This window comes from Acartia tonsa, chromosome 7 (genome assembly GCF_053477335.1).
Source record: "Acartia tonsa isolate MP-2025a chromosome 7, ASM5347733v1, whole genome shotgun sequence".
Lineage (NCBI taxonomy): Eukaryota > Metazoa > Arthropoda > Copepoda > Calanoida > Acartiidae > Acartia > Acartia tonsa.
Genome location: NC_137266.1, coordinates 48,057,902 through 48,083,295, shown reverse-complemented (window position 1 = coordinate 48,083,295; position 25,394 = coordinate 48,057,902). Strand labels below are relative to the sequence as shown.

The window sequence follows — 25,394 nt, the reverse complement described above, 5'->3', positions numbered from 1 at the left end:
AATGCATCTCTTTATATATACATTTTAGAACCATGTCCAACAATAGTTAGATTTCTTTATTACAAAAAGATACTCACCTTTATGTTAATAACTAATAATTATATGATTGGTTTTATTTGGCTTGGATATAAGTTAGAAAAGAGTAAAATAGAGGTTCTAATTTAATTATAGGTAATTTTTATTCAATTTTCAAGGGAGCATCTCTTTTCCTATTTCTCATTGACCCTTTTTATAGCAGAAGAAAATATAGCTATTCTGTAAGAAGTCTTAAGCTTTAAAAAAGGTATATTGCTGTACTTCTAAATAAATTAATTCAATTTATAACTAAATTTTAAGTTTCACTTTGAAATCTTTGTCAAGATAGTAATTGTAATGGTGAATGTACTTCTGCATACAGAACTTTTTAAAGATTTGCTCAAGATACAAAGCATATGTAGTTTTGGTGTAAGATAATATTTTCTTTGCCACTATTTTAACACTGAAATATTCATCTCTTAAATTTGATATTATTCATAATTATTCCTTGAAAACCTTATTTTAGTTATCCTTACAACTTATTAATTTAATTCCAAACAAATAATAGTTAGATCTTTTTATTTGAATTTCTTTCTAAACTCTTTTTCAACTTTTAGACATTTGAACTAAAATAAGGTTGATGTAAAAGTCTTGAAGTCTTGGGTAAGTCCATCTTTGAAAGGAAAGGGATTAAGGAAACTTTTGTTAAACTTTTTAAATCTAAAGTAAAGTTAGTACGAGTGAATATTTTAAGACTTCTTTTTTCGCAAGAATTTTATATTAAGAATTTTAGAAGAACTGTTTATCAGTAACAATGCAAAATTAAACTACCATGTAACTAAAAAATATTTATATTAAATTTTTTTTTATTTTTGGTGGGTTAGCATGCTTATTCTTATATCTTAGTTTTCCTTATTGAGTACAAAAGAAATTGGTTTTGCTAATTCTCTTTATCCTTTCTATGCTGTTTTATGAATAATTAATAATGCTAATGACTACAACAGGATAAGAAATTACTTTTGTTAAACCAAAATAAGGTAGACAATAAATCTAGTAATAGGTTTAAAATCTACCACATAATTAGGTGTTTTTCAGATTAAATAAAAGAGGTAGATAAAAGAACAAAAATGTTATTGAATGAGTGGATATAGATGGGAGTAAATGAAAATTAGAATACTTGGGAAAATCTATAATAAAATAAATATAATTTTTTGTTGTTGTTGTCAACAATTAAGTTGTTAATTTCACTTTAGAATATGATATTTTTGTGTAAATTTGAATTTTGATATAATTTTAAGTTTTCAAAAGTTGGACAGAGAGCTACATGTTGGTACAATGTTATACATTTATGTATAAAGTAATTACATTGTATTATAATCACAAATACAGCTGTATAGAAGGAACACCCACTATTACTTCATCTTCTCTCTAGGAGAAATACTGAAAGCCTAATGGTAGAAACACCAACCAGCTCTCCTTATTCCCTCTAGGGAAATTTTCACCATCTACATAGTAGTAACACCCATCAAAGCTCCTTATATTCTCTATGGAGATAACTATGTAACTACATGGAAGGAACACCCAAAAGTGCTCCTTATTCTCTCTAGGGAGTATACTACCCAGCAATTCTCTAGCTTCCACCATCAAATATGGATACAGAGTGTTCTCAAAGTTTCAATAAACCAAATATGCTAACATTTTAAATTCATTATAAATACATTGTGTTACAAGTTGCAATACTTTAAAGTTGTCCAAAATTAATAAATAGAAGTTCCAAATTCCATTTTAAAAGACACTAGCAATTTGCTGTTTAAAATAATAATTTAGGTTCCTAAAAAAGAACTAAATATCAGATAAAATTGTAAAGTAGCTTGTTTGCTCATTTAATGTATATTTTTTCGTTTCAGCATAAAAACACTTCCTGTGTAACTCTTTACTTCATGCATTTTACACATAAATAATAATATATTAATATATATTTTGTTTATTAAATATATTTGTGTATATGTGTATATTTATTCAGTACTCAGGGATTTAAAAGGATAGAACAAATGATACTAAATTAATGTACAACCCAAATGATGATTAGAATTACCTCTTCAGTAAATTAAAATGGTTGACTGATTGTTTTAACCAACCAATCAAGATTTGATAAAAGTATAAAATGTTTAAAGTCTTTAAGAAGGATATATTCATTAAACTTTGAGTACTAGTATAATATACAGTGTAATATCCCCTTCATCCTTGATATTTACCTAATAAGAATATAAGGGTACTTGAATATCTCTTTACACTGTGCATTCATTTGGATATTAATAAAAATAAAAGTATACAATATACATATATTTATTTATTTTGAAAAACAAAAAATAAGATAAAAATAAAAGCTTCTATAAATTATTAGTCAATCCATCCTTTAAGAATAGGGGCTAGATTCTCATTTGATTATAATTGTCTAACTAAAAAACTGAATGTTTATGGGCTAAGACATTAGCCCCCGACAAATCACCGACGACAAGCAAATAACGACAAATATTAACGCTAATGCCGCGGGTTCGAATCAATCCACCAATCAAATCAATCAACAATTATTTACCTGTCAGCCAGGTTTAAAGCTGGAGAAGGCATTCCTGCTGTCCTGTTCTTATCACACTTGGCCAGAGTAACTAAAATAATAAAAAAGATAATAAGTTTGTGTTTAAGTTTTATCTATCTGTTCTGACAAATTCTTTAATTTCTGGAACAATTGGTGAATAAAAGTAAGTGAAAATCCAGATTTAACTGTTTTAAAAGCTTTGATGTAGGAAATTTTCTATTATGTAATTGATTTATTGACTAGCAATATCTTTTGCAGTATGACTTCAAATCCGATTAATATCCGCTGGATTAGAACCCAGAGATCTAAAGGGATAAGACAATGACCGATAAATTGATGTACATCTCTGAAGATACTCAAAATTACTCTTTTTATTAGTTAAACTGTTTGGACACTCAACACAGTGAATCAACCAATCAAATTCAATAAAAGACCCCAAAGTTATTGAGCTAAAAAACAAGAAAACGTTATTAAAACTTTGGGGACTACTGTAATAAACAGCCCACTGTCCCCTTTCTTCCTGAGTTGAACCGTTTCCCAGCCGTGCTGAAAATCATGCATAGCAACGTATTACAAACAATTTTCTAGGAATATTAAAATATCAATTAAAAACCTTTTATATTTAAGTAGACAAAAATAGTACAGAGGTGGGTTCTTAAAAAACCTTACCCCACTGAACTTTGGTACACTCGTTTGGAACACTCATTTGCCCTCTTGTTTTTCCCATTTTTTTGGAACATCAAATGGGGTAAATGTGATTTTCATTCTTAAAAAAAAAATTAATTGAGAAAAATAGTGGGGCAAATTAATGTTCCAAAGAGTGTTCCAAAGTTAAGTGGGGTAAGGTTTTTTAAGTTGGGTAGCCACAATTAAATTTGGAATTTTTTTTATTCAGAGATTTTTCAAATTTTCAAATAACTAAATTAAGCATTAAAAACATGTCTAAAAAAAAACAAATACCAACAAGGACAAAAAAAATTAAAATTTTAATTCAAATAAAATTTGGCACCCCTGATATTTATTGATTGCCGCCATTTTGTATAGGCCTATACTTCACATGTGAAGACAATTTTTCTCAGCAATTTGTTCCCTTTTTTAAGAGCAATTTTTTTTTGAGTCAATTGTAAGCAGTTAATTCCTTTTACTTCGATTTATTAGTTTTAATTTTAAAAAAATTACAATGTGAAGCTGTCCTTAAGCTTGGGATTTTTTTGTATTTTTTGTAACATTATAAACAGTGGGGTAAAAGTTTTTAAAGAATCAATATTATCAAATTTTGTATTTGCCCCACTGGTTATAATGTTCCAAAATGATTTTAGTGGGGTAAATGTTTTTTAAGAACCCACCTCAGCTCTAATAATGTATAATTAGTTAACACGACTTTTTGTATTATTTATCTGCTAATGTCTGTGGGTGTGAATTCAATATAAGAACAAGAACACACCAGGGGCAAGATACATAAACAATAAACATAATATAAAAAATCCAGAAGTCTAAAACCTCCAGTTTTGAAAGTTAAAGTAAACATTGTATTGTAGGCTTTAGGCTGGTTTTAAGAGGAATTCTTTTTTTTTTTTGGGGGGGGGGAACAATCTATAAATCAAATTATTCAAATTCAAAATAAAACAATATGCTTTTCAGATTTCCTGATTTAAATGGTTGGATTAGATATCTGTCATTATGCCTAACCTATCCCTTTGGGGATACCTTTTCCCGGTTGTCTAAAAACCTGACCTAACCCTGCATATTTAACTTTTTTCGTCATTATGCCCAAACTATCCCTGCATGACTTCCTTTCCCGTGAGTATCTTAACCTGACCTAACCTTGCGGATTTAACCTACCCCATTGGGGCTACTCTTTCCCGTTAGTCTTTAAATTTGACCTAATTCTGTCATTATTCCTAACCTATCCCTGCAGGGTTACCTTTTTCCTGTCTGCCGCAGTATTTCTTGCTCAGATGTGAAGTAACAAACAGAATATCTCGACCAAATTGCACGAAATCCTGAAAAAAATGAGATTTAAGTACAAAACATCAAACTGGTGATTTTTTCACTTCATATTGCCACTTGATAGGCTTCATGTCTCTTCAAACACTCATCTTAATACTCCAAAGATAACCAACCTTTTTTATTTTATGATCCTAAAATACTAACTTTGCATATTTATGGTAAAATACATTAACCCATTGTAAAGGGATGTAAAGGTATAAGACAACGACCTACAAATGCATTAACCTCCCCAATGATAATAGTAATACATAAAATTACACCTTCTGTTGATTACAATTGGTGGTTAAAACGTTTGGACACTCAACTTTGTGAAAATTCATTAGAGTCCCCAAAGTAGCTAGACCAATGAATAAGAAAACATCTAAACATCTAATTATCGTTTATTTTTTTACTCGACATGAGACTCGAACCTATAATCTTTCTTACAATTGGCAAGACTCTATACTTGTACCTTTACTAGAGATTTTCATTTTGTGTATAATTTGACATTGTACAACAAATTGTATTACCATGTTTGTTTGTTTGTTTGTTCAAGCGTTTATATAATGTAAAATAAATGTCATAAGTATAGATGTATAACCCAGACAACTACCTGGCCCCAGTCTTGATGACATTTTTGACTGCTAGCTAATTACTTTTAAGTCTTTAGTAGCGACTTGGCTGTACGATGCTATTAACTGTTAATCAAAGATCCAATAGAAAGTCGGCACAGGGTCCACGGGGTGGGGACATACAGTTATCTAACCCCTTCACCCTTTTTTTCTACATTTTTTGACACTTTACAATGGTTTTAGGTTTTTTATCTGTTCTCTAGATGCTAGGGGCGAAGTCGCCATAGTAAAGAGTATTTACAATAGTACTTTATCAAGCTTATTGTTAAAGTCTAACATAAACAAATTAAAAACGTTCAAGTAACAAATTTAACTAACTTTTATGTATAAACACTATTTGTTTAAGACACGAGTTTGGTAGCTACAAACATAAGTTGATCTATTTTTCAATAGTCCACTAAGATCTTTCTTTTAATGATGATAAAAAAATCAAATACCTAACTAATATTAGGGTTGTGTATTTTTAAAAAAACTAACAACCTTTATAAAAAAAATTCTTTTAGCTACCCAATTAAAATAAAAATATGCATCATTGATATTGTGGTAATACGACACCCAGACGGACAGGCCGTTTACAGAGTTGCTTCGCTGTGACTTATGATAACAAACCCCCTGCACTAATCTTATTATATCACCATCTATCTCATGACCGCTGTTGACCCCGCACCCAGCGGTCAAACTGACCTGCCTAAATGTGGGGAGGGGACTCAAACATGCAACTATCACGCGTCCCTCACGCGCTTATATAACCGGGAGGCGCTGCCTCCCCTTTTACCACCGCTACCCCCACAGCCTGTCTACCGCCGGGAGCTAAGCCCTAGCGTCCCACACCCCCTTCAAACCTAACCATTGTTATAATCTGTTGTATATATATAGTAAACATTGCTTGTAAATATTATTCAGTTTAAATATATAATTTCTGTATGATTGAATCCTGCTTGTTTGTTTGGTAGAATAATTAAAGGCTAGGGCTCGTTGAATCCGAACTCGTTACCCCGTGGGCCGAGAACGCTCGGCTTACCAGAATATAATAGGCCATAAGAACCTTTTATTACTCCCTTTCATGGTTAGATACCCAGCTGAAAGACATTCTTAGGAATCTAATTAGTAGAGAACCATATCTACATTATTTCCTGTTTAGCTACCTTACTAAGAGAAAGTGTGTGTATATCTTTATTAGATTAGGTAATTAGAGCTACATTGCATATTTGTATTCCTACTTCTATATGCAACAAAATTAGAAACACACCAAAATTCATTACTAAATCATATGATTTTATTGAAACCTACAACCAATAAAAAAAAACTTTTAATCATTGATAATCATTTCAGGTTAGGTACCATTACTCAAGAATTACAAATTAAAACAAAGTATATGGGGGAGGGATTATCTTATTCAATTCTTTTTAGTTTTATTGTCTCAAATTCCTAGAATTCCCCAATTATTCTACTCATTTATTCCATCTCCTAGAATAGTCTTTATTTTTAATTAGTTTTATTGTCGTCTAATTTTAGATTTTTCAAATATTCTACTCTTTTATTACAACTCCAAGCTTAGTCATTATTTCAATTATGTTTTATTGTCTTCTAATTCTAGAGATATCTAAATAATACATCTATAAATATAGATGTATAACCAGACATCGTCCTGGATCCCCCTGATTGGGACCTTTATCATTTGCTAGCAAATTGCATTCTGCTCTTTTGTAGCGACTTGGCTATGTTAATATTCCCCACGATATTGGTTGATATTCGATGACCCAATTGAAAGTCGGCACATGGTCCCCAGGGTAGAGACATACAGTTATTACACCCATTCCCCTTCTATTGTTTTACTCTAATTTCTAAACATTCGACTCTTTTATAACATCTCTATGTTTACTATTGACAAATAAACAAACAAAAACAAGAATCTCAATAAGAAAGTATTTCTGTTATGAGTCTATACAATGTCACCAAATAAAAAAATAAAAGTTTTGTGTCATTGTATACAATTTATCGGCCTTTGTCTTATCCCTTTTGATCCGTGCATTATATAACATAATTCATTATCATTAAACTGCAAGGTAAATGTCATAAAAAAGTCAGTTATAATCATTTATACTGAAACAATCTTTTCTTTATTACACCTTTAAGTTAAATTGCTTGCATAAGACCCTATACAATATTTCTAGTCTAATATTGATGCTTTGAAAATATTTTTTCTTGTTTCTTTGTCTTTTATAATCAACTTGATAGTGTAAAATATATATTTAGGATTAAAATATTGTTTATTTATAAGAATACTAGCTTTCTAGAGATACAAATAATTTTCTTTTGTCACAACTAAGTTACATTTTCTTTTAGTGATTAAATGATAGGTATCTCATTTAATAATAATTTAGATGGATGTTTGTCCATGTGATGGACAAGCAATTTTAATTGGCTTAATGTTAATTACATTGAATTTTTAAAAGTTTTTTTTATGGCTGAAATATTGAAAAGAAGCATTTTTATAACAGTATTTGACTTTATTTGTGAAATTACAAGTTAAAAATTTAACTGTTCATATCCTACATTTGTCTGTAGCTAAAGATATTTTATAACTACTGAACCAATTGAATTCTACATTTTATGAAAGATCCTAATAGGTCCCTGCATGGTTTTAGGCTATTAAATTCTTAAATCCAAGTTTGGTTTTAGGCTATTTTCCTACTACTCATAATTTTTTTGTGGGGTGTATTTTAATAAACAACATGTGAATTTTATTATAGCCACTTGTACAACTAAAACAAAAACAAATTTCATTCAAATATTTTTTTGGTTCCTATATTTCTGAAAAGTTGTGTGTTTATATTAAAAAGATAATTAGAAAGAAAATAAAGAAAATATTGTTATAAAAATTCTGGCTGGAAAACCAACTATTTTTTATTACATTAATGAAAATTTTTCTATATCTTTCTATCTAAAATGTACTATCTTTCTGTTTCTTATTTTATCTTTTTTTCTCTCTCACTCTCTCTTTCTGTATCCCTGTCTGTATCTCTCTCTGTCTCTCTCTGTCTGTCTCTGTCTCTCTCCCTCTCTTTTTTCTCTTTCTTCTTTCTTTCTTTCTCTCTTTCTTTCTTTCTTTCTATCTATCTCTCTCTCTCTCTCTCTCTCTCTCTCTCTCTCTCTCTCTCTCTCTCTCTCTCTCTCTCTCTCTCTCTCTCTCTCTCTTTCTCTCTCTCTCTCTCTCTCTCTCTCTATCATTTATCTATCTTTCTTTCTCTCTCTCTCTCTCTCTCTCTCTCTCTCTCTCTCTCTCTCTCTCTCTTTTTCTCTTTTTCTCTCTCTCTCTCTCTCTCTCTCACTCTCTCTCTCACTCTCTAATTCGATCAATCTATCTTTTATCTTTCTATCTCTCTTTCTCTGTCTCTTCTTGTCTAGTCTCTTTCTTGATACCCAATTTTTCATTATCAATCTATATATCTAGTCTTTTTCTCTTCCTTTCTTTCTCTGTCTAAGCTATCTTTTTCTTTTTCTCTCTCTCTTTCTTTTTCTGTCTCTATTACTCTAAATATAATATTCTTCTTAATACTGAAATTCAACTTTTTATTCTATTTCTTTTCACATTTAACTATTATGATAAGATATTATAGGATATTTTTCTTATATTTGAAAGGCTGTTTATTTTACTAGCCTACTATTATGTATCAAAACAAAGGGATGAAGCCACTTTAAACAGGCTTTAAGTGTGCTAGTGTTAACTCAAAACCACTAAAATCAAAGAATTATATGTTAGCTATAAGACTAAAAGACCTAAAAGCAGAAGATAAAGCTTTTTTGAGGGGCAAATAGTTGATTTAAGAGATTTTTAGTAACAAATTCACTCTTACTTCTGTAACTTTAAAAAGTGTCTCAAAAATCAGCCATGTGACGTCATAAAATGATGGAGATGAGAGTAGAAGTGGGAAAGAAAACCCCTAAAAAAGATTTATATAATCCTCAATTTTTATGACGTCATATGGCTGATTTTTGAGACATTTTGTAAAGTTACCTTACTTCAAAACTTATTTTTTTTCAATCATTGGATGATAGATTTTAGATTATTAAAAATTCATTTTAGTTTTAGTTTTGATTTCGTGTTTAATTGCAGGGACGATTTTAGCTTCAATGCGGTTAGAATCTGACGTGAATTGAATGAAAATTAGCATAATATTTAGATTATAGTGCTGCATAATATAATATGGTGTTCCCACCTCACTGTGAATGTATCATCATTATAAACTTTGATTGTAATGTTTTCCTTTTATAAATAGCAGTGAGCCTTTTTTTGGAAGCTTAAGGATCTCATTAACCGCAAAAATAATATGGTTCTCTTATACTATAAAGCTTTGTATAGCTCCAGTGAAAGTTTTAAACTTTTATTGGGAGGGTATCTTTACCCTCCCACTAAAAGATAACCCCCTGGCCTCTCTCATTAGGTGCCTATACAGGTTATAGTGGCGTAGTCACTTGTGTAATGTAAAATTGGTGCATATTTAACTGATGTTTTCCACTTTAAAAATCTCCCCTAACACACTGTTCATTAATTAGCAGCTATAAAATTTGAAAAATTTAGTTTAAAATTATTTTTTATATGATATTAAATGTTAAATCTTTTTATTTCAATGAAATCCTGACATGTGTTATGATATTTGTTGTTAATTTAGATAAACACTATTTAATGTTTCACATTACTATGCCAATGAAGGGCTGGTAAGCAACATTCTGCTTCTTGTAACAAATATCAAAATAAAATTTCTTGTAACCCAAATATTATTATAAACAGACCTTTTTAGACAAAAAATAACTCAAATTTGTAAAAAATTATACCATTGCATTGACATAAAAATTGTATAATAATTTCGGGGCAAGAACTATACATATCTTTCTATACAAGGTAAAGACTGATTAAGGATTGGGTCTTTAAAAATCAGCTTTTTGCAGGTAAAGTAAAAAAAGTGGAAGATGATTAAAGTCCCTCCACAAATTATGACGTCATAAGATAAAATAAACAATGATAGGTCAAAATAAATTTTACCATTGGTAAATTACAGTGTATACTGGCCTCTTATTAGCTATTTTTTCGTATGACGTCACAATCTATGGAGTGACTTTAATCATCTTCAAAAAGTGGAAAAAGTAACGTTTCATTTGTTTTATTTATAAAGAAGAATTATATACAGTTTGAACTTACTAAAACATTTGATAGTAAATCAGAGTTTGCATAACATGTATATCCTTTTCAGTTTTGAACTTTATAATTGTTGAATTCTTTCTTACTTTATAATCGGCAAGTGGCTGCTCTCCAAGCATCTAGAAAGATAGGAAAGAGCAGAAAAATAGCTTAAAACCATTTGAAAACTTAATTCAATAAATCCATACCACCTTTGGACATATGTAAAGCTTCATTTAAGAATTTATTGAAATCCTAAGCTAAATACAAAAAAACTTTACAACTTTATAGGATGCTTATAACAGAAGTAGGTTCCAAGATGGCGTGGAGAGGACTTTGCCCCCTGAGGACAATTTTCAAGGTAATTTATACTTATGTGATCGTCTTTGTTAATGTTATTAAACAACAATGAGAAAATAACCATTTCTTCCTGTTTTAACAACAATGAGAAAATAACCATTTCTTCCTGTTCTAAAAATTGTAATCCACAGTAAGCAGAAAAAAATGTAAATTATTATATTGTAAAGTGTAAAAAGAAATCCTTATAATTGCCAAAAAATTGCTGCAACATGCCTTTCCTGCAAAATTGGTCTCCAGTCAATGTAGCCAAAAAAATAAATAGCAAAGCTTTTTACTGAGTGTACAAGTTTCTGATGTTGTCTCTTGGCCATTAAGCCTGCCTGTTATACACTTATTTAACACATGTGGAAAAATAAACTTGAAAAATCATAACTTAAGTAGACCTTTTATATCCTTTTTATTCTTCAACAAACCTATTTTTAAACCAACTCTTCCTTAGTACCATTATATCAATTTATGTTAAATTTATAATTTCATATTTTAAGTAGAAACATTTCTGTAGTTTTTGAAAATATTGCTACTGCAAAATTGTACAATTTTCTTTGGCAAATATGAATTTAATTCAGGATTATTTTGCTTGGCTGGTACACACAACTTTTTACTAATCCATATACAGTAAAAGTATATCTGAATTTTTGCTTTTAACTTTGCAGCTGGTATAATTTTGTTAATATAAAGCTAAAACAATGTTTTTTAATTAATTTAAATTAGGTAACATTTGAAAATAAATCATTAATCAAAGACAAATCTACTCTAAGATAACTTAATAGTCAAACTAAGACGTAAAATTTTTAAAAATCAACATTAAAAATTAGTTAACCTTAAACCTTTTTAAAGCGCTTTGAAAAGTGGTGTTTAAATTTTTCAAAAACGGTCTCAAATATAAAAGATATACAATGTACAATATAAAAAAAAAAAATTTAAATTATTGACTGATTTTGAATATATTTTACTGTCCTTTTCAGTCTTCATTGTTACTAGTTTGTTATTTCTGAACTAGTTATGGACATAATTGTCCTGTATTGCTATGAGTTAAAATGGTTGATGTGTATGAACAGTATGGGGACACACATGGGTCATGTTAGGAAAACAAAAATTTATAGCTACAAAATAACCTTTATTACAACCATAAATTTTACACTTCTTCTGGGTTGGGAGCTGACCATTTGGACTCAGGGAGGGAGGGGACATTGGGCTGTTTATAACACAAGTCCCCAAAGTCTTATAATAATGTTTTTATATTCGTCCGCTAAATAATCGTGATATATTTTTGAATTTTGATTGGTTGGTTCTTTAAGTTGAGTGTAAAACGTTTCAACCACTACTTATAATCTACATAAGGGGTAATTTTGTGTATCATCATGGGAAATGTACATCAGTTTATCGGCCATTGTCTTATCCCTTTAGATCACTGATTCGTTTTTTGAAACTAAAATTAAAAATGGGTGGTTTAAGAGACCCTAGAGGCCTCTAGGGGCGTATCTGCTAGTAATGTATATTATATGACAAATAAGTTTTATAGTATCTGCATTTACATATAAAATTGTAATTATGAAATGGCAAAGTATTTAGTTTACAGCATAATATCAGAAAATCTACATAAATTAAAAAGATTACATTGTAGTTAATAGAGTAATTTCATAGGTTACTGCCCTTGTTATTAATGTTCAATTCAGGTATTAGATTAGATTAATGTTTTCTCTCTATCCTATTATATAAAGTAGTAATGTTTTTTTTCTGTTTGAAGATTAAGTTCTCAATAACTATTGAGCCAATTGGGTTTTATGGTTTCGTTAAGCTTCACATAGGTCCTGTGTTGTTTTTTGGCTATTTCATTTTCAGATTTAAATCTTGGTAAGGTTTTAAGCTACTCTCTTTCCCAAAATCTCCTAGATGCTATGGCTAGGGTAAAGATCTATAATTCTTTGGCTTTAATATTGTGTATTATGTACCTCTAGTCTGGTATGTTTATTAAATGCATAAATGTATAAAGTTTGGGAAATTGCATTCAAATTAAATAATGTTTACACAACTACGCTAATGCAAAATTAATTACAAAAATTTGTTTATGTACAATTTCATAACAAGTTTATTTTTTATTAGTAATGTCCAAATAGAAATTGAATAGCTCTAGAATTTGTTAACGGCTTAGCTTCCCCAACTAATAGAGAAAGAGAAAAGAAACTATTGAAATTAAACTTTTGAAGAAGCTCTTTATATTGCTTATACAAAATGACGTCATACAATACAAATAACCAATGGTACGGTAATACACAGACCAAAATACCAATGACAGGCCAGTAACACTGTAATTGACTAAGGGTAGGCCAGTATAACGTAATTTTAGGCAATATGAAAAGCTTAACTTATGAAATGAGTAATTCTTTTATGTTTGTATATTGTAGATTCCAGAACAGCCAAAAATAGACCGCTAAATATATTGAGAAATGTTTTTTTTCTATTTAAATTTACAATTCTCAAGATATGAGATAAGATATTTTTTTGCTTTTATGTATGGATACCAAATCAATTACATTAATACAACTTGTTTCAACATTATAATTTCAAATCAAAGCAGCCAAAACAAACTTTTCATTCTAACTAACTATTTATTTTTAAATCAAAGAGAATTAGTTTAACTTCAATGCAGCAGGAAGGTAATGTAATTGATTCCTGTCGATATAACTCAAAATATTAGAAATTGCAGCTACTAAGGCAGGTGCATTCCACAATTTATAACCAGGAAAGTGCTCTAGTGATAATAGTAAATTCAATAATACATAACTTTCAGATAAACGTCATACAAGTGTTGTCCTATCAATACTTTATATAAATTTAAAATGATATTTAAACATTGCCATGTCGATGATAAGTCAGACATAACGACTTTTATTGAACGCTATAAATTCAACATTAAAACCAAAAAAAAAACACTTTTATTTTACGACATTTGCCCGCAAATTTCTTACATTGCAATCTAAAAAGCCTATCAATTGGCCAGAATATTTTCCTTTTAATTGCTCTAAAAAGTAAGGCTTGTGACATAAACATGGTAAAGGATGGAAATTTCGTAGGGATAGAAATTTCGTGGGGATAGATTTTTCGTCAAAATCAATTCATATTAATTCCAATAATATGCTGCGCAACCTGACTAAAGATAAACATATTTACCTGATTGCATCCAGTAATATCTGGCTCTGATAAAAACATCTCTTCAAAATATACAAACATTCCTAAATTTAAATAAAAATATTAGGAGTTACCAGGAAGGAAGAGGACAATAGGCTGTTTATTGCCCTAGTCCGCAAAAATTTCAATAACGTTTTCTTATTCGTTGGCCCAACAACTTTTGGGACTTTTAATGACTTTTTGATTGGTAGATTTATCAAGTTGAGAGTCCAAACGTATCAACCCCTTATTGTAATCTACAGAAGATGGAATTTTGTGTATCATTATTGGTTAAGTTCATCAATTTATCGGCCATTGTCTTATACCTTTAGATCCCTGGGTATTACAGTTTCATACCACAAGAAGAATGTACAATCAATTTCAATAGCAGCGATTCCTGATAATATGAAAAAATACATATGTAATTGAAAGGCTTGAGTTATGCAAACAATATAAGCAGAGGTGCGAAGAAGGGGTCTTTCCAGGGGCGTCCAAGCTTTTTTTACCCCGGGGGTAAAATTTGCTTTGGGGGGTAATTACCCCCCCCCTGAAATCTGTTAGAAGGGGTAAATTTTGTCGTTGTCGTTGGACGTCCTTGGGTCTGTCTGTATCCAACCCTCCTTGGGAAAATTAACTATTTAATTTCTATAGAAAAAGGGTGACAACATGGCAAATCTTCCTTAGGAAGCTTAAAAGGCATTTTCAGACATAATGAAAGCAATTTACTTACATTTCACCTACATAAACTCTAATACCTTATAGCATTACAGACAAACAGACAGCTATTTATATACACAGTAAATGCTCAACAGTGAAGGAAATTTAAAAAAAAATATGTTTGATAGATTTCTATACAAAAAGATTCACAGAAATGGATATCTTAAATTGTAGAGTAATTTCTCTACTAACTGCTAAAAAAGGACCAAATAAAATAAAATAAATTCGAATTTAATTGAATAAAATTTGAAATGTTGATTTTGATAATTCTATCAATAAAATGAAAGGTTTAAATTAAACAAAGAACTCAAGTTTTCACGAAATGAAAAGTTAAACAGTTTCTAGAATTTATTATTGATAATTGAATGAAATTTCCGAACAATATACAATATAGGATGATTTTTGATGATTTCAACCCTCCTTTAATTAAAGAATATAAGGATAAGTAAACATCTTAGGATAAGTTTTTTTTTGTAAAACTGCCCGAAAGACCGTACGTCAGTAAAAATTGTATGATTCGTTTTTTTACTTCACTTATTTACTTTCATATTTTCATCATATTTTTAAAATTCTTTGTTTGGCTTATTTAATTTTTCAAAACTTCTATTTATGTTATCGTTCTTCCTATTAACTAACAAAGACAATTTGCGTTGCTGCTTTAGATTTAATTCCATTTTTCTCTTTCTAATGACGCTGTCTATGACTGATGTGAAGCTGTTTATAGTGCCTATAAAAATTACCTTATTCAGTACAAATTACCAATGATTACACAGACTAAATTTCCAATGGTATACACTATGCTTTAATTAGCCGGCTCCGAGAGCCAGTTGGCTGCGAAAATTGAAATCATAGCGAATACATTTTTATTGACCAATGATTGGCCAGTATAACGTAAATTTTTAAATTGCCTATAAAAAGCTTCACTGATGTGTGTGTGTGTTTAAATTTAATATTGAAATCACGAGACGAATACATAAGAGTTACACTAAGGAATTGCAGATAGACTTACAAACAGACAAAATTATTATTTTAACATTATCAACCTATCCCTTACTCTCTAGACTTAATTTGATCATCAACTCTTTTGAGATAGAAATTAATCATTTTGATGGACTTTTTTCATTTCATTACTAGGATATACGAATACGTTACTAAAGTGAAAAAAACTTCAATTTTACATAAAAACAAAAGTTATGGTTTTAAATCTTGAAATTTCATACTAACTAAAATTATTTATTTTATTTTATTATAGACAAATTCTGTGCATAAGATTAAACCAGTTTTGTTTGCTCAAAAGCCCAAATGATGGGGCTGACAAACCTTGTATTACATTGATGATTTTTATTTTACCGAAGGCAGGGGCTAATTTTATGATTTATATTTTAATATTCGTGGGAAATTGTCTGTAATTAGAATGATGCTATACATGGTGGTTCAGTGTGGTTTGGAAACGGTTCTAATCTACAGTATGTTAATCGGGTTTGAGGCCATACTAGAAAAATATTTCCTTCTACTGCTTTGTTAGAAAAATGGAAGACCATTTGCTCAGCATTTTTTAATAAAAAGTATTGTCTTTTTCCTATATTCCTGATCAGTTTCAATTATCTGGAAGAGAAGATTAATTATATTTCTTAGAAAAAAAATCGTTTAAGGCTTTATTTTATATAACTGTTTTTTAATGCCTAAATAATATAATTTTCAAATTACTTATAATTTACTAGGAGCTCTATATTCGAAGGGATATGAAGGGCAGGAAATGGTTTAAAACAATACTTAGACAATTTTTTGTAAAAATAAAATAGCCTAAAACCAACTCAGGACTTATAAAAAGCTTCATCACAAAGGAGAACCAAATCGGTTTAGCGGTCAGCGAGATCCTTCACTACAGACAAAAAAAGCTTTGTTACTACTTTATATAATAGGATATGTAAAATTTAAATAAAATACATCTTTATTTGAGAGCAAAGCTCCACTTTTAATTACAATGTGTTGGTCTGTCGGGTCTGCTGTTCAAAGGAAGATAATAAAAAATGTATCCATACCTGTGTCTGATGATCGTACCACCATCTCTATGTGACAATTAAATGTTTCTCCTAAAAATAAAACAATATTAAATAGATTATAGTTAAACATCCAATAACAAGGATGACAACATCCATAAAAGCGAAGCGCTGAAACGGTAGGACAAACGGACATTAATACTTGTATAGTGTCAGAAGTGAATAATCAGAATATAAATTTGTATGAGAGTCGATGCAAAATTGTAAGTAAATTTATTAAAAAAACTGCTTGATATAGAATACTGTTCATGGAAATACTTACATTTTTAGGACTTAATTATAGATTTGCTTCGCTTATAATAATGTACTTTGTTGTCCCAGGAATCAGCATACAAAAAATCAGATAAATCGGATAATTAGATCATATAAAATTTGATGTTAAAAAAGTTAAAAAAACAACATGTTTAAAATGGACGTACGGACATTTTGGTAATGATTATAGAAGTGCTACGCTTTCTAAATCGTACCTAATTACTGCAGGAATCACCATACAAAGTTTGAAATCGATAGGACAATTCTAACATGCCTAAATTAACGAAAAAAGCTATCCGTTACGGACGTACGGACCGACGGACGGACGGACGGACGTACGTACGGACCGACCCTAATTATAGAAAAGCTTCGCTTTTAAAAATGATATGAAATGAAATATTAAAGTCACTTAAAAAAGTTAGATTTTATAAATGTTATATATAATTATTAGGTGTAAATATCAAAAATAAAATGGAAATTTCAAATTGACATTTAATACAAAAAAGACACTCTTATATTTTACAATCTGAGTTTTTTTTATATCTAATAAAAGTATAAACAGACATTCAAAAAGACACAGAGATAGACAGACATATATCCTAGCACTTCTTATAGATTACTCATCTGGTAATAAAGAAGATTTATAATAAAAAAAGGAGATACTATATCTTTTATTACTATTTAACTTAATAAAAAGACAGATAATCAAAGAGGTCAGATAAACAGACAGACATACAGACATACAGACGTAAATCATGGTAATTATTATATATTACACACCTGGTACTAAAGAAGAATTAAGATAAAAAAAGATACAATATCTCTTGTTACCATTTAGACTTTTTAGACAGACAGACAATCAAAAAGACAGACAGTCAAACATTCTATCACTCGTTATAAAAACTCACCTGGTACTAAAGAAGAATTAAGATAAAAAGAAGAGACTACGTCTCTTATTCCTATTGTCACTTTGCCTCCATCTCCTTTACACAGTTTTTCAAGCCTGAAAAAATACAATTTTTAATGATTTATTTATTTAGGTAATTATATGGAAGTGACGTATTACTTTATAAAACTACTAGCGTATTCACCTCTAGGGACACTTGAATGAATGTAGGTGGGGAAGGTTGACCATTCACTTAAAATTTGTGTTTAAAAAGGAAAAGGAAAGGAAATGTATATTTTTTTTGAGGGGGGGAGGGGAGTGACTTGTCTTATGGGCGATTTCTCTAGGTAGGGTGGCGATACATGTATACTGCAATGCTTATTTTGGTATATATTAGTTTTATTTCATCAAAAGAGGGAAACCCATTTGAATCATCGGTACCCCCCAAAAAAATGTTTTTGACCCCAAACCCCAGAAAAAAAAAATACACTGGGAAAGATATGAAAAAGTAAAGCCTTATAGTAACAAAAACTCTTATTTTTAGTTTAACCCAAATTTTAAAGGATTTGTGAAAGCTTAATCTTTTATCGACTTTTTTCTATTGAAAAATAATTTGACAAGTGAAAAATGATTTACAGTGCATTTTGCGCGCGCAGGGATTCAAAGAATATTCTAACTATTTAAAATTTAGCAAAATTACACAAAAATAAATTCATATTTGACAGTACATCAATGTTCTATAGTTTTGAATTGATAAGTCAGTTTTTGCTATTAGTGCAAAACAACATATAGTTGACTTAAATTTACTAATTTGAGTTTTTTTTGGGACTATCTAAATGTAAAACGTTTCATTTTATTCTATCCTTTTAAACCATAGATAGAGATCTTAATTGCATTTATAAAAGGCTGACATAGATCTATGGAAGTTATTATACTCTAATAAATTAATGTCTTAGGGTGCATGGTTTGGGCAATTTCTACTCCCACCCTCCTTTTTCAAGTACAGAGCTCCTAGATGCTAGGGTCGCAGATAATTCATGAAATAAAATAGAGGGGCAGAAGCTATATGTATCTCAGCCCACAGGATGGGTACCCTCTTCTGATTTTGTATTATGTCTTTTGAAATCAGCTAATAGCGTCAGAAATATAAAAACAACCTAGTTCCTACAAAAGAACAAAAAGCAAAAAGAGTCTCTACCACTTGGGTAATGTAGTAGTCTTGCTTATATATAAATATACATTTTATAAGGAATTCATTAAATCTTGGTCCAAGTTACTCTTACTCCCTGTGTACCTGCCACTAAAGTATTATTTTCCTGTTACATTCATAGTGGAGAAGGAGTGGATACGGAAAGAAGGGGAATAGGGAAGAATATGGAAGGGTATAAAGTGAGGTGTAATGCAAAAAGGAAATTGATAAAATATTCTTGTCATTGTAGTCCAATCTTTTTAGACACACTTCTTGTATTTTAACTTTATTTTCTTTTTTTTTTACTGTACATTTACTTTTTTTGCTGTCTAATACTGTTTGTTTGTGTTTGCTTATTAGTATCTTAGATAAAAAATATAATCTAAAGAAATTTAAACATTGAACACCCATTAAACCTCACAATGTTTTTTTTGTGTCTGCCTGTATGCATATCATAGGGAATTACTGAGCCTTATTGGGAAAATATTGTCTGTCCCTTGTTCCAGTTAAAAAGGCTGTTCTATAAATTTGTTTTGCTCGGCTGCTGTTAGAAATAGTAAGCTGAAATTTAAACATAAACATAAACATAAACATATTTATTTGGGCATAAAAATTAAACATAGTCATAAAATAAAAAACAAAATATAAAACACAATTCAAATTACTATAACAATAAAACAACCTAAATCCTAATCAGTTCTGCCCGGGTAACCATGAATAGATCACTAAGGATCTGTCTACTTTGCCCAAAATATATTATAATTTCTCCATATCAAAAGTATCTAAATAAGTAAAGCTGCAATTTTTTGACCAATTAGCATCTACTCCAAAGATCCTATTTTACACCCGACTATTTATCTACCTTTTCATTGAAATATGATATACTCAGCTGTTATTTGAGATACTGACCTTATTATTTTGATTTTACCCTCACCTACAAAATTTTCTAGCTTAGTTATACCTCCCAAATAATTGGTATGGCATTTGATTATCTTTGTTAACTATAAGTCCGCAGCTTAAAAGTTGGAATATAATTTATTCTTTGTGTATTATTAAGGTGTCAAGTACAAAGTTTATGGTGCAAAACAACTAGGCAACAAACTTTAGATTATTATTATTATTACTTTGCTTTTTAGTTAAGACTTTTATTAGTCTGAAGAAATATGACTGCATAATCATTTCAGAACAGGGTAAGGTATTCTGAAAACCTGATAAACCTTATAAAAAGCAACAAAGAAGATAAACTCAGCAACTATTAAAGACTAACCATTTAATTGGCATCTAAAAGCAAAAAATTAGAGCCAGTTCTCATGATTATGGTTAAATGTATGTTTGGAATTTATGGACAATTTTAATCTTGTTTTCAACAAATTTGGTAGATCACGAACCTCAGCCCCCCCCTCCCCCCCAACTCTCTTTATTTTGAAAGTAATTTTAAAATAACTGTAAGGGGGGGGGGAGTTTTTTTAGTTTAATTGTTTATTACTTTAGGTCAAATAAGGTTAGGCTAGATTAAAGTACTGGGCAGCAGCGCAGGAATAGAGCACCAAAGTAAAGGGCCCGTAAGGGTTTATTTCTAAAAATTATAAAGTGTAAAAGCATCCCATCTTATATCAAACCTACATTTTAATATAAATAATTCAAACTGATTTTCTTAAATTTTAGTCATTCCATTTTCTTTGTACTACAAAATTATATATTTAGAGATTCTAAGTTGAATGTCATGTAGACAAATCTACGTTAATTGCATACAATACTACCTGCCTTTGATTCTATTTCAAGTATTAAATGTTAGGTATTAAAATTATTACATGCAAACACTGTTTCATGATTATACAGTTGTTGCATGAGAGTTCAGCCAATGAAACCATTTTTTTCCAATTCACAGCTTCTTTTTAAAAGACAATTTTCAGCTGAACATCAGTATGACTTTTGTTTTCGTTTAAGGCAATCTTATTATATCAATAAAAAGTCCTCCTTTCAAAAGAATGAAATATAATGACAGGAAAATGGATTTAGTGTTATACTTTGTGTTACTAACTAGTAGCTACGACTTTAACATCTAGGGGCTCTGTATTCGAAAGAGCAGAGAGAAGACTTAAATTTGAAAACAAAAAGCCTAATACTATTAGAGGACCTTTGTAAAGCTTCGCTAAAATAGAGAACTCAATTAATTTTGTAGTTATCGAAATATCAAGCTTCAGACAAAATACCATACTACCTTATTTGAAAGATTACAAGATTATATTATAATAGCTTTAACAAATGGATTGTGAAATGCATTTACCTGACACTACTTCAACTAATTTTTACTTTTTCCAACAATACAAAACTTGGTAATATTGTATTCACGTACAAAAAATAAGTATTCCATTATAAGCATGCTTCATTGCTTACTGTTTGTCGCGACGGGTTACATTCACTTAATTCAAAATAGACGTAAAAGTATTTAATTTTGTTGCTTTTTTTCTCGAAATTTGCTATTATTCTTATTGCTTTGAATATAAAGAATGCTTTGAGTATTTACCATTTTTAGAATATGATGAAAGCTTGCATATCCTTTATACCTATAAATCAAGGACGTCCATATTTTTATTTTGAGAGGGGTAAAATGAAAGGTTTCAATTTAAGAGCTGTAACCACCCCTTTATCCATTAGACGTCTATGCTAAAAATTCTGTATTTAATTTCTTAATTAAAATTCAGAATGCAATAAAAAATAATATATTTACTAGCTTAGGTCAATTTACTAGATATTTTTGGCATTGTATCACAGACAATTTCCCACGAAAATTCAATAAAAATCATAAAATTCATACCATTTTTGTTAGCTGCAACGAACCAAGGGCCAGAGATAACAAAACTGGTATATATAATTCTTATCTTAATATTCGTGAAAAATTGTCTGTAATACGATGCTATACATGATTTTTCAGTATGGCTGATAACCTGTTCTAATCCAGCGGATATTGATCGGTTTCGAAGCCATACTGGATTAATACATTAATTAAACCCTTAACTCTTTCTCTTGTAACTTGTAAATATTAGGACATAGTTAAGATTATGAAGGCATTAGATGTTTATTAATTTTAATGAAAGAACTTAACTTTTTAGAAACTTCCCAAGGTCAACCACTTCTTTATTGACTGAAACAATCTTAATTTTCTACTTTTTACAACCAAAAGCACTTTTTTATTTAATAAGTTTGTTATACTAATAATTGTATATCGTGATATAATGAGCCCACTAATAGTCTAATAATCGGTGTCAATATAAAACCGACTAAAAGAAAACATGTAATTTACTTTGTTTGTCAATACGTCAGTAACGCTATGGGGAAAAGTTATTTTCTCAGCAGCTAAATAAGATAACAGCTAAAATTTTGGGTAAAGATTCCCTGTATCGATGAGCATCCAGTATATGTTTTACTTGAACCGTCGGTCTGTCGGTTATGCTTCCAAAAACATATATAGTTTTTTCTCTAATATTTTTTTTGTGATTTTTATGATTGATTGCTAATACTCTCTCTTTTTTCTTACAACTTAACATCTACAATATAACAATCTTTTGATCCTGTCATCATTGTTTACCAAACAATTATACCCTTTAATTTTCATTAATTAACAACCCCAATTAAAGACTCTCATTGAAGAAAAACATGAGTTGTTCATAGTAGGTTTACAAAAGTTGTTTTAGTCGAAATTAATAAAATATATTTTACTGTTCTATACGAAGACGAAATAATCACCTTATTTTCTAATAATAGTTCAACTTTGTTTAGTAGTTATGGTGAGCTTACAAAGAGAAAGGAAAGATAAAAAAATTGGTTAAGTAACTTCAAGAAACCCATGACAGCAAAGATCTCGTAAATGACTTGAGGCAAAAGATGCCATTTTTTATTTTTCTTGTTTTAATATTCTTTCCACCCCCCTCTTAAGTTATATAAGGTAGTTAAGTTTGGTCCAAGCTATTTTTTCGAGGGATAAAGGTTCGCATACTTTTAAAAGATGCCCTAAACCCTTTATAATAACGTTTTCTCTTTCCTTTGGTGTAACAACTAAGGACTACTTTAAGTTGAGTGTCCAAACGTTGCAGCCACTAATTGTAATCTAAAGAGGGGGCAACTTTAACTGTATGTAAGGGGATGTACATCGATTTATCCCTAAGATCCCTTACTAATACAATTCCCCCCGGCCCCCCATTACAGAAAATTTAAAAAGGAATCCAAAACGAAACAACGACACAAACACAAACCTCCAACTACTTTAACAAATAATTATCTCTTTCTAGGGGATAAGTATTTGTTTAATAAAAAATCAATAATATTATACTTCTTAACAACTTTACGATTTACTTTTTATTGCTTTTATTTTTTATAAAGTTTGGGTCATAAGGAAAAATTGATTATTGGTTTATAGGTAGCAAAGCTACTCTATATGTCTATCTAACTATCTTTCAATCTACCAATCTACCTAAATAACTTTTTTTTATCTATCTATCTATCATCTATCTATCTATCTATCTATCTATCTATCTATCTATCTATCTATCTATCTATCTATCTATCTATCTATCTATCTATCTATCTATCTATCTATCTATCTATCTATCTATCTATCTATCTATATATCTATCTATCTATCTATCTATCTATCTATCTATCTATCTATCTATCTATCTATCTATCTATCTATCTATCTATCTATCTATCTATCTATCTATCTATCTATCTATCTATCTATCTATCTATCTATCTATCTATCTATCTATCTATCTATCTATCTATCTATCTATCTATCTACATATCTAATCTATCTATCTCAGATACCTGTAACTCTTATATAGTTCAGGAGTGTAACAGTTGAGGCTGGAGATATTGAGGAGGATCACAGTTAGGGTTGTCAGCAGGCGTTCCATGCTCAACAGTCGGGACATTTTCATTCTTGGTGACATCTCAGTTACATAGGTGTAGATTTATAATACTTATAAAAAAGTAATAGGAAGTGAGTATGTGTGCCGATGAAACGATATGGTTCTCCTTTACAATAAAACGTCTCATAAATCAAATGGAGGTTTATATCTCTTTTTTAATACCACTTTTCAAAGAAAAATCGCCCCTAGGAAAAAGCCCCTTTCCACAAAAAAAATAACCCCTTGATATTTAAATATTATTTTGTTTTCTTAAATTGAAATTAAGCTAAAATTTTAGTGTAAATCTACTCATACCTATTCCAAAAATATGATTTTAAATAATTCACTTTTTCACTTTGTTGATATGTTTGTTTCTCAGTCCATTCTTTAATGCTTCCATATTTCACTGCTGTTAATATTAAAAGATGAAGTTTTATATAAAGATAAATCTACGATAATCACATCATGTCGAAGAAATATCAGCTATAAACACCTTTTTGAACGTCGTAAAAACATATTATTTGATGTTATTTTAAGTTGCTAATATAGACCTCATGTTTAATCAGTTTGTTCATCCAATAAAGAGTGTGGATGGGGGGTATCGTTGTTTTAGCCAGCTGGGAATATCACTTTATTAGAATACATTAAAATCTGATGGAACATCTAAATAATTACACATTTTCTAAAATTCTATTTTCAAAAATTACAGATATACTTGTACAGTAGTTTCTCTGGTAATATGTAATAAATCTAAGAATAAAGAATATTATGTCAGTTTTCTTCTGCATATTGAAAGTGCATTATTATAAAATACAGAAAAGCTGAATGTAAAATTGGTGTCCATATTAGAGCAAGTATGATAACATTCATAAAAGCAAAGCTCAGCAAATTATACAAGACGACAAAAACAAATTTCTTAATGCATATAAATAGTATTGTTGCTCTATAAACAAGATTCTTAATATGAATATTTACCCTTTTGGTTAGTTCTTACAGCTGGATATAATTTCAACTATATGTCTGATTGTTATATGAATCTTTAAAACAAAATCAAATGGTAAATCCATTTATAATTAGGTCCCAAAAAGCAAAAATAACATGTTTTAAATTGACTTACAATTATAAGAACAAACTCTAACAAATTGTGCCAAAAATTATCATGTGACGTCATAAAAATGAAGGATTATCCATCATCCATCTCTTTTTTAGGTTTTTTTCCCACTTCTCCTCTCATCTTCCTCATTTTTATAATGCCACATGGATTATTTGTGACACAATTTTGACGCAATTTGGGCTTTGTCCAAACTCTTAACCCTTTACAGTCGGGCCCCTTGCCGCACCTTAATCAGTCGGGGGGGGGGGGGCGTTCAACGCCCTCCCTTATTATCTCAGTTCCTATTAGAGCTAGAGGGCTAAATTTTTTTGTGCAAGTCCCCTGTTT

General features: G+C 29.8%; 1 protein-coding gene across 1 annotated transcript in view; it reads right to left on the bottom strand.

Annotated features, from left to right (window-relative positions):
• The window catches only part of LOC145323883 (uncharacterized), a 43,678-nt gene extending 19,314 nt beyond the window's left edge, over positions 1-24,364 (bottom strand). The window contains exons 1-7 of the mRNA XM_080166473.1: positions 24,269-24,364; positions 23,871-23,995; positions 17,877-17,971; positions 16,699-16,749; positions 13,943-14,004; positions 4,536-4,614; positions 2,612-2,681 (exon numbers count right to left, since the gene is read on the bottom strand). Of these exons, the coding sequence (XP_080022599.1) occupies positions 2,612-2,681; positions 4,536-4,614; positions 13,943-14,004; positions 16,699-16,749; positions 17,877-17,971; positions 23,871-23,995 (482 nt within the window). The 5' untranslated portion in view covers positions 24,269-24,364. The remainder of the gene's footprint in view (positions 1-2,611; positions 2,682-4,535; positions 4,615-13,942; positions 14,005-16,698; positions 16,750-17,876; positions 17,972-23,870; positions 23,996-24,268) is intronic.
• Between the last annotated feature and the right edge of the window lie 1,030 nt (positions 24,365-25,394).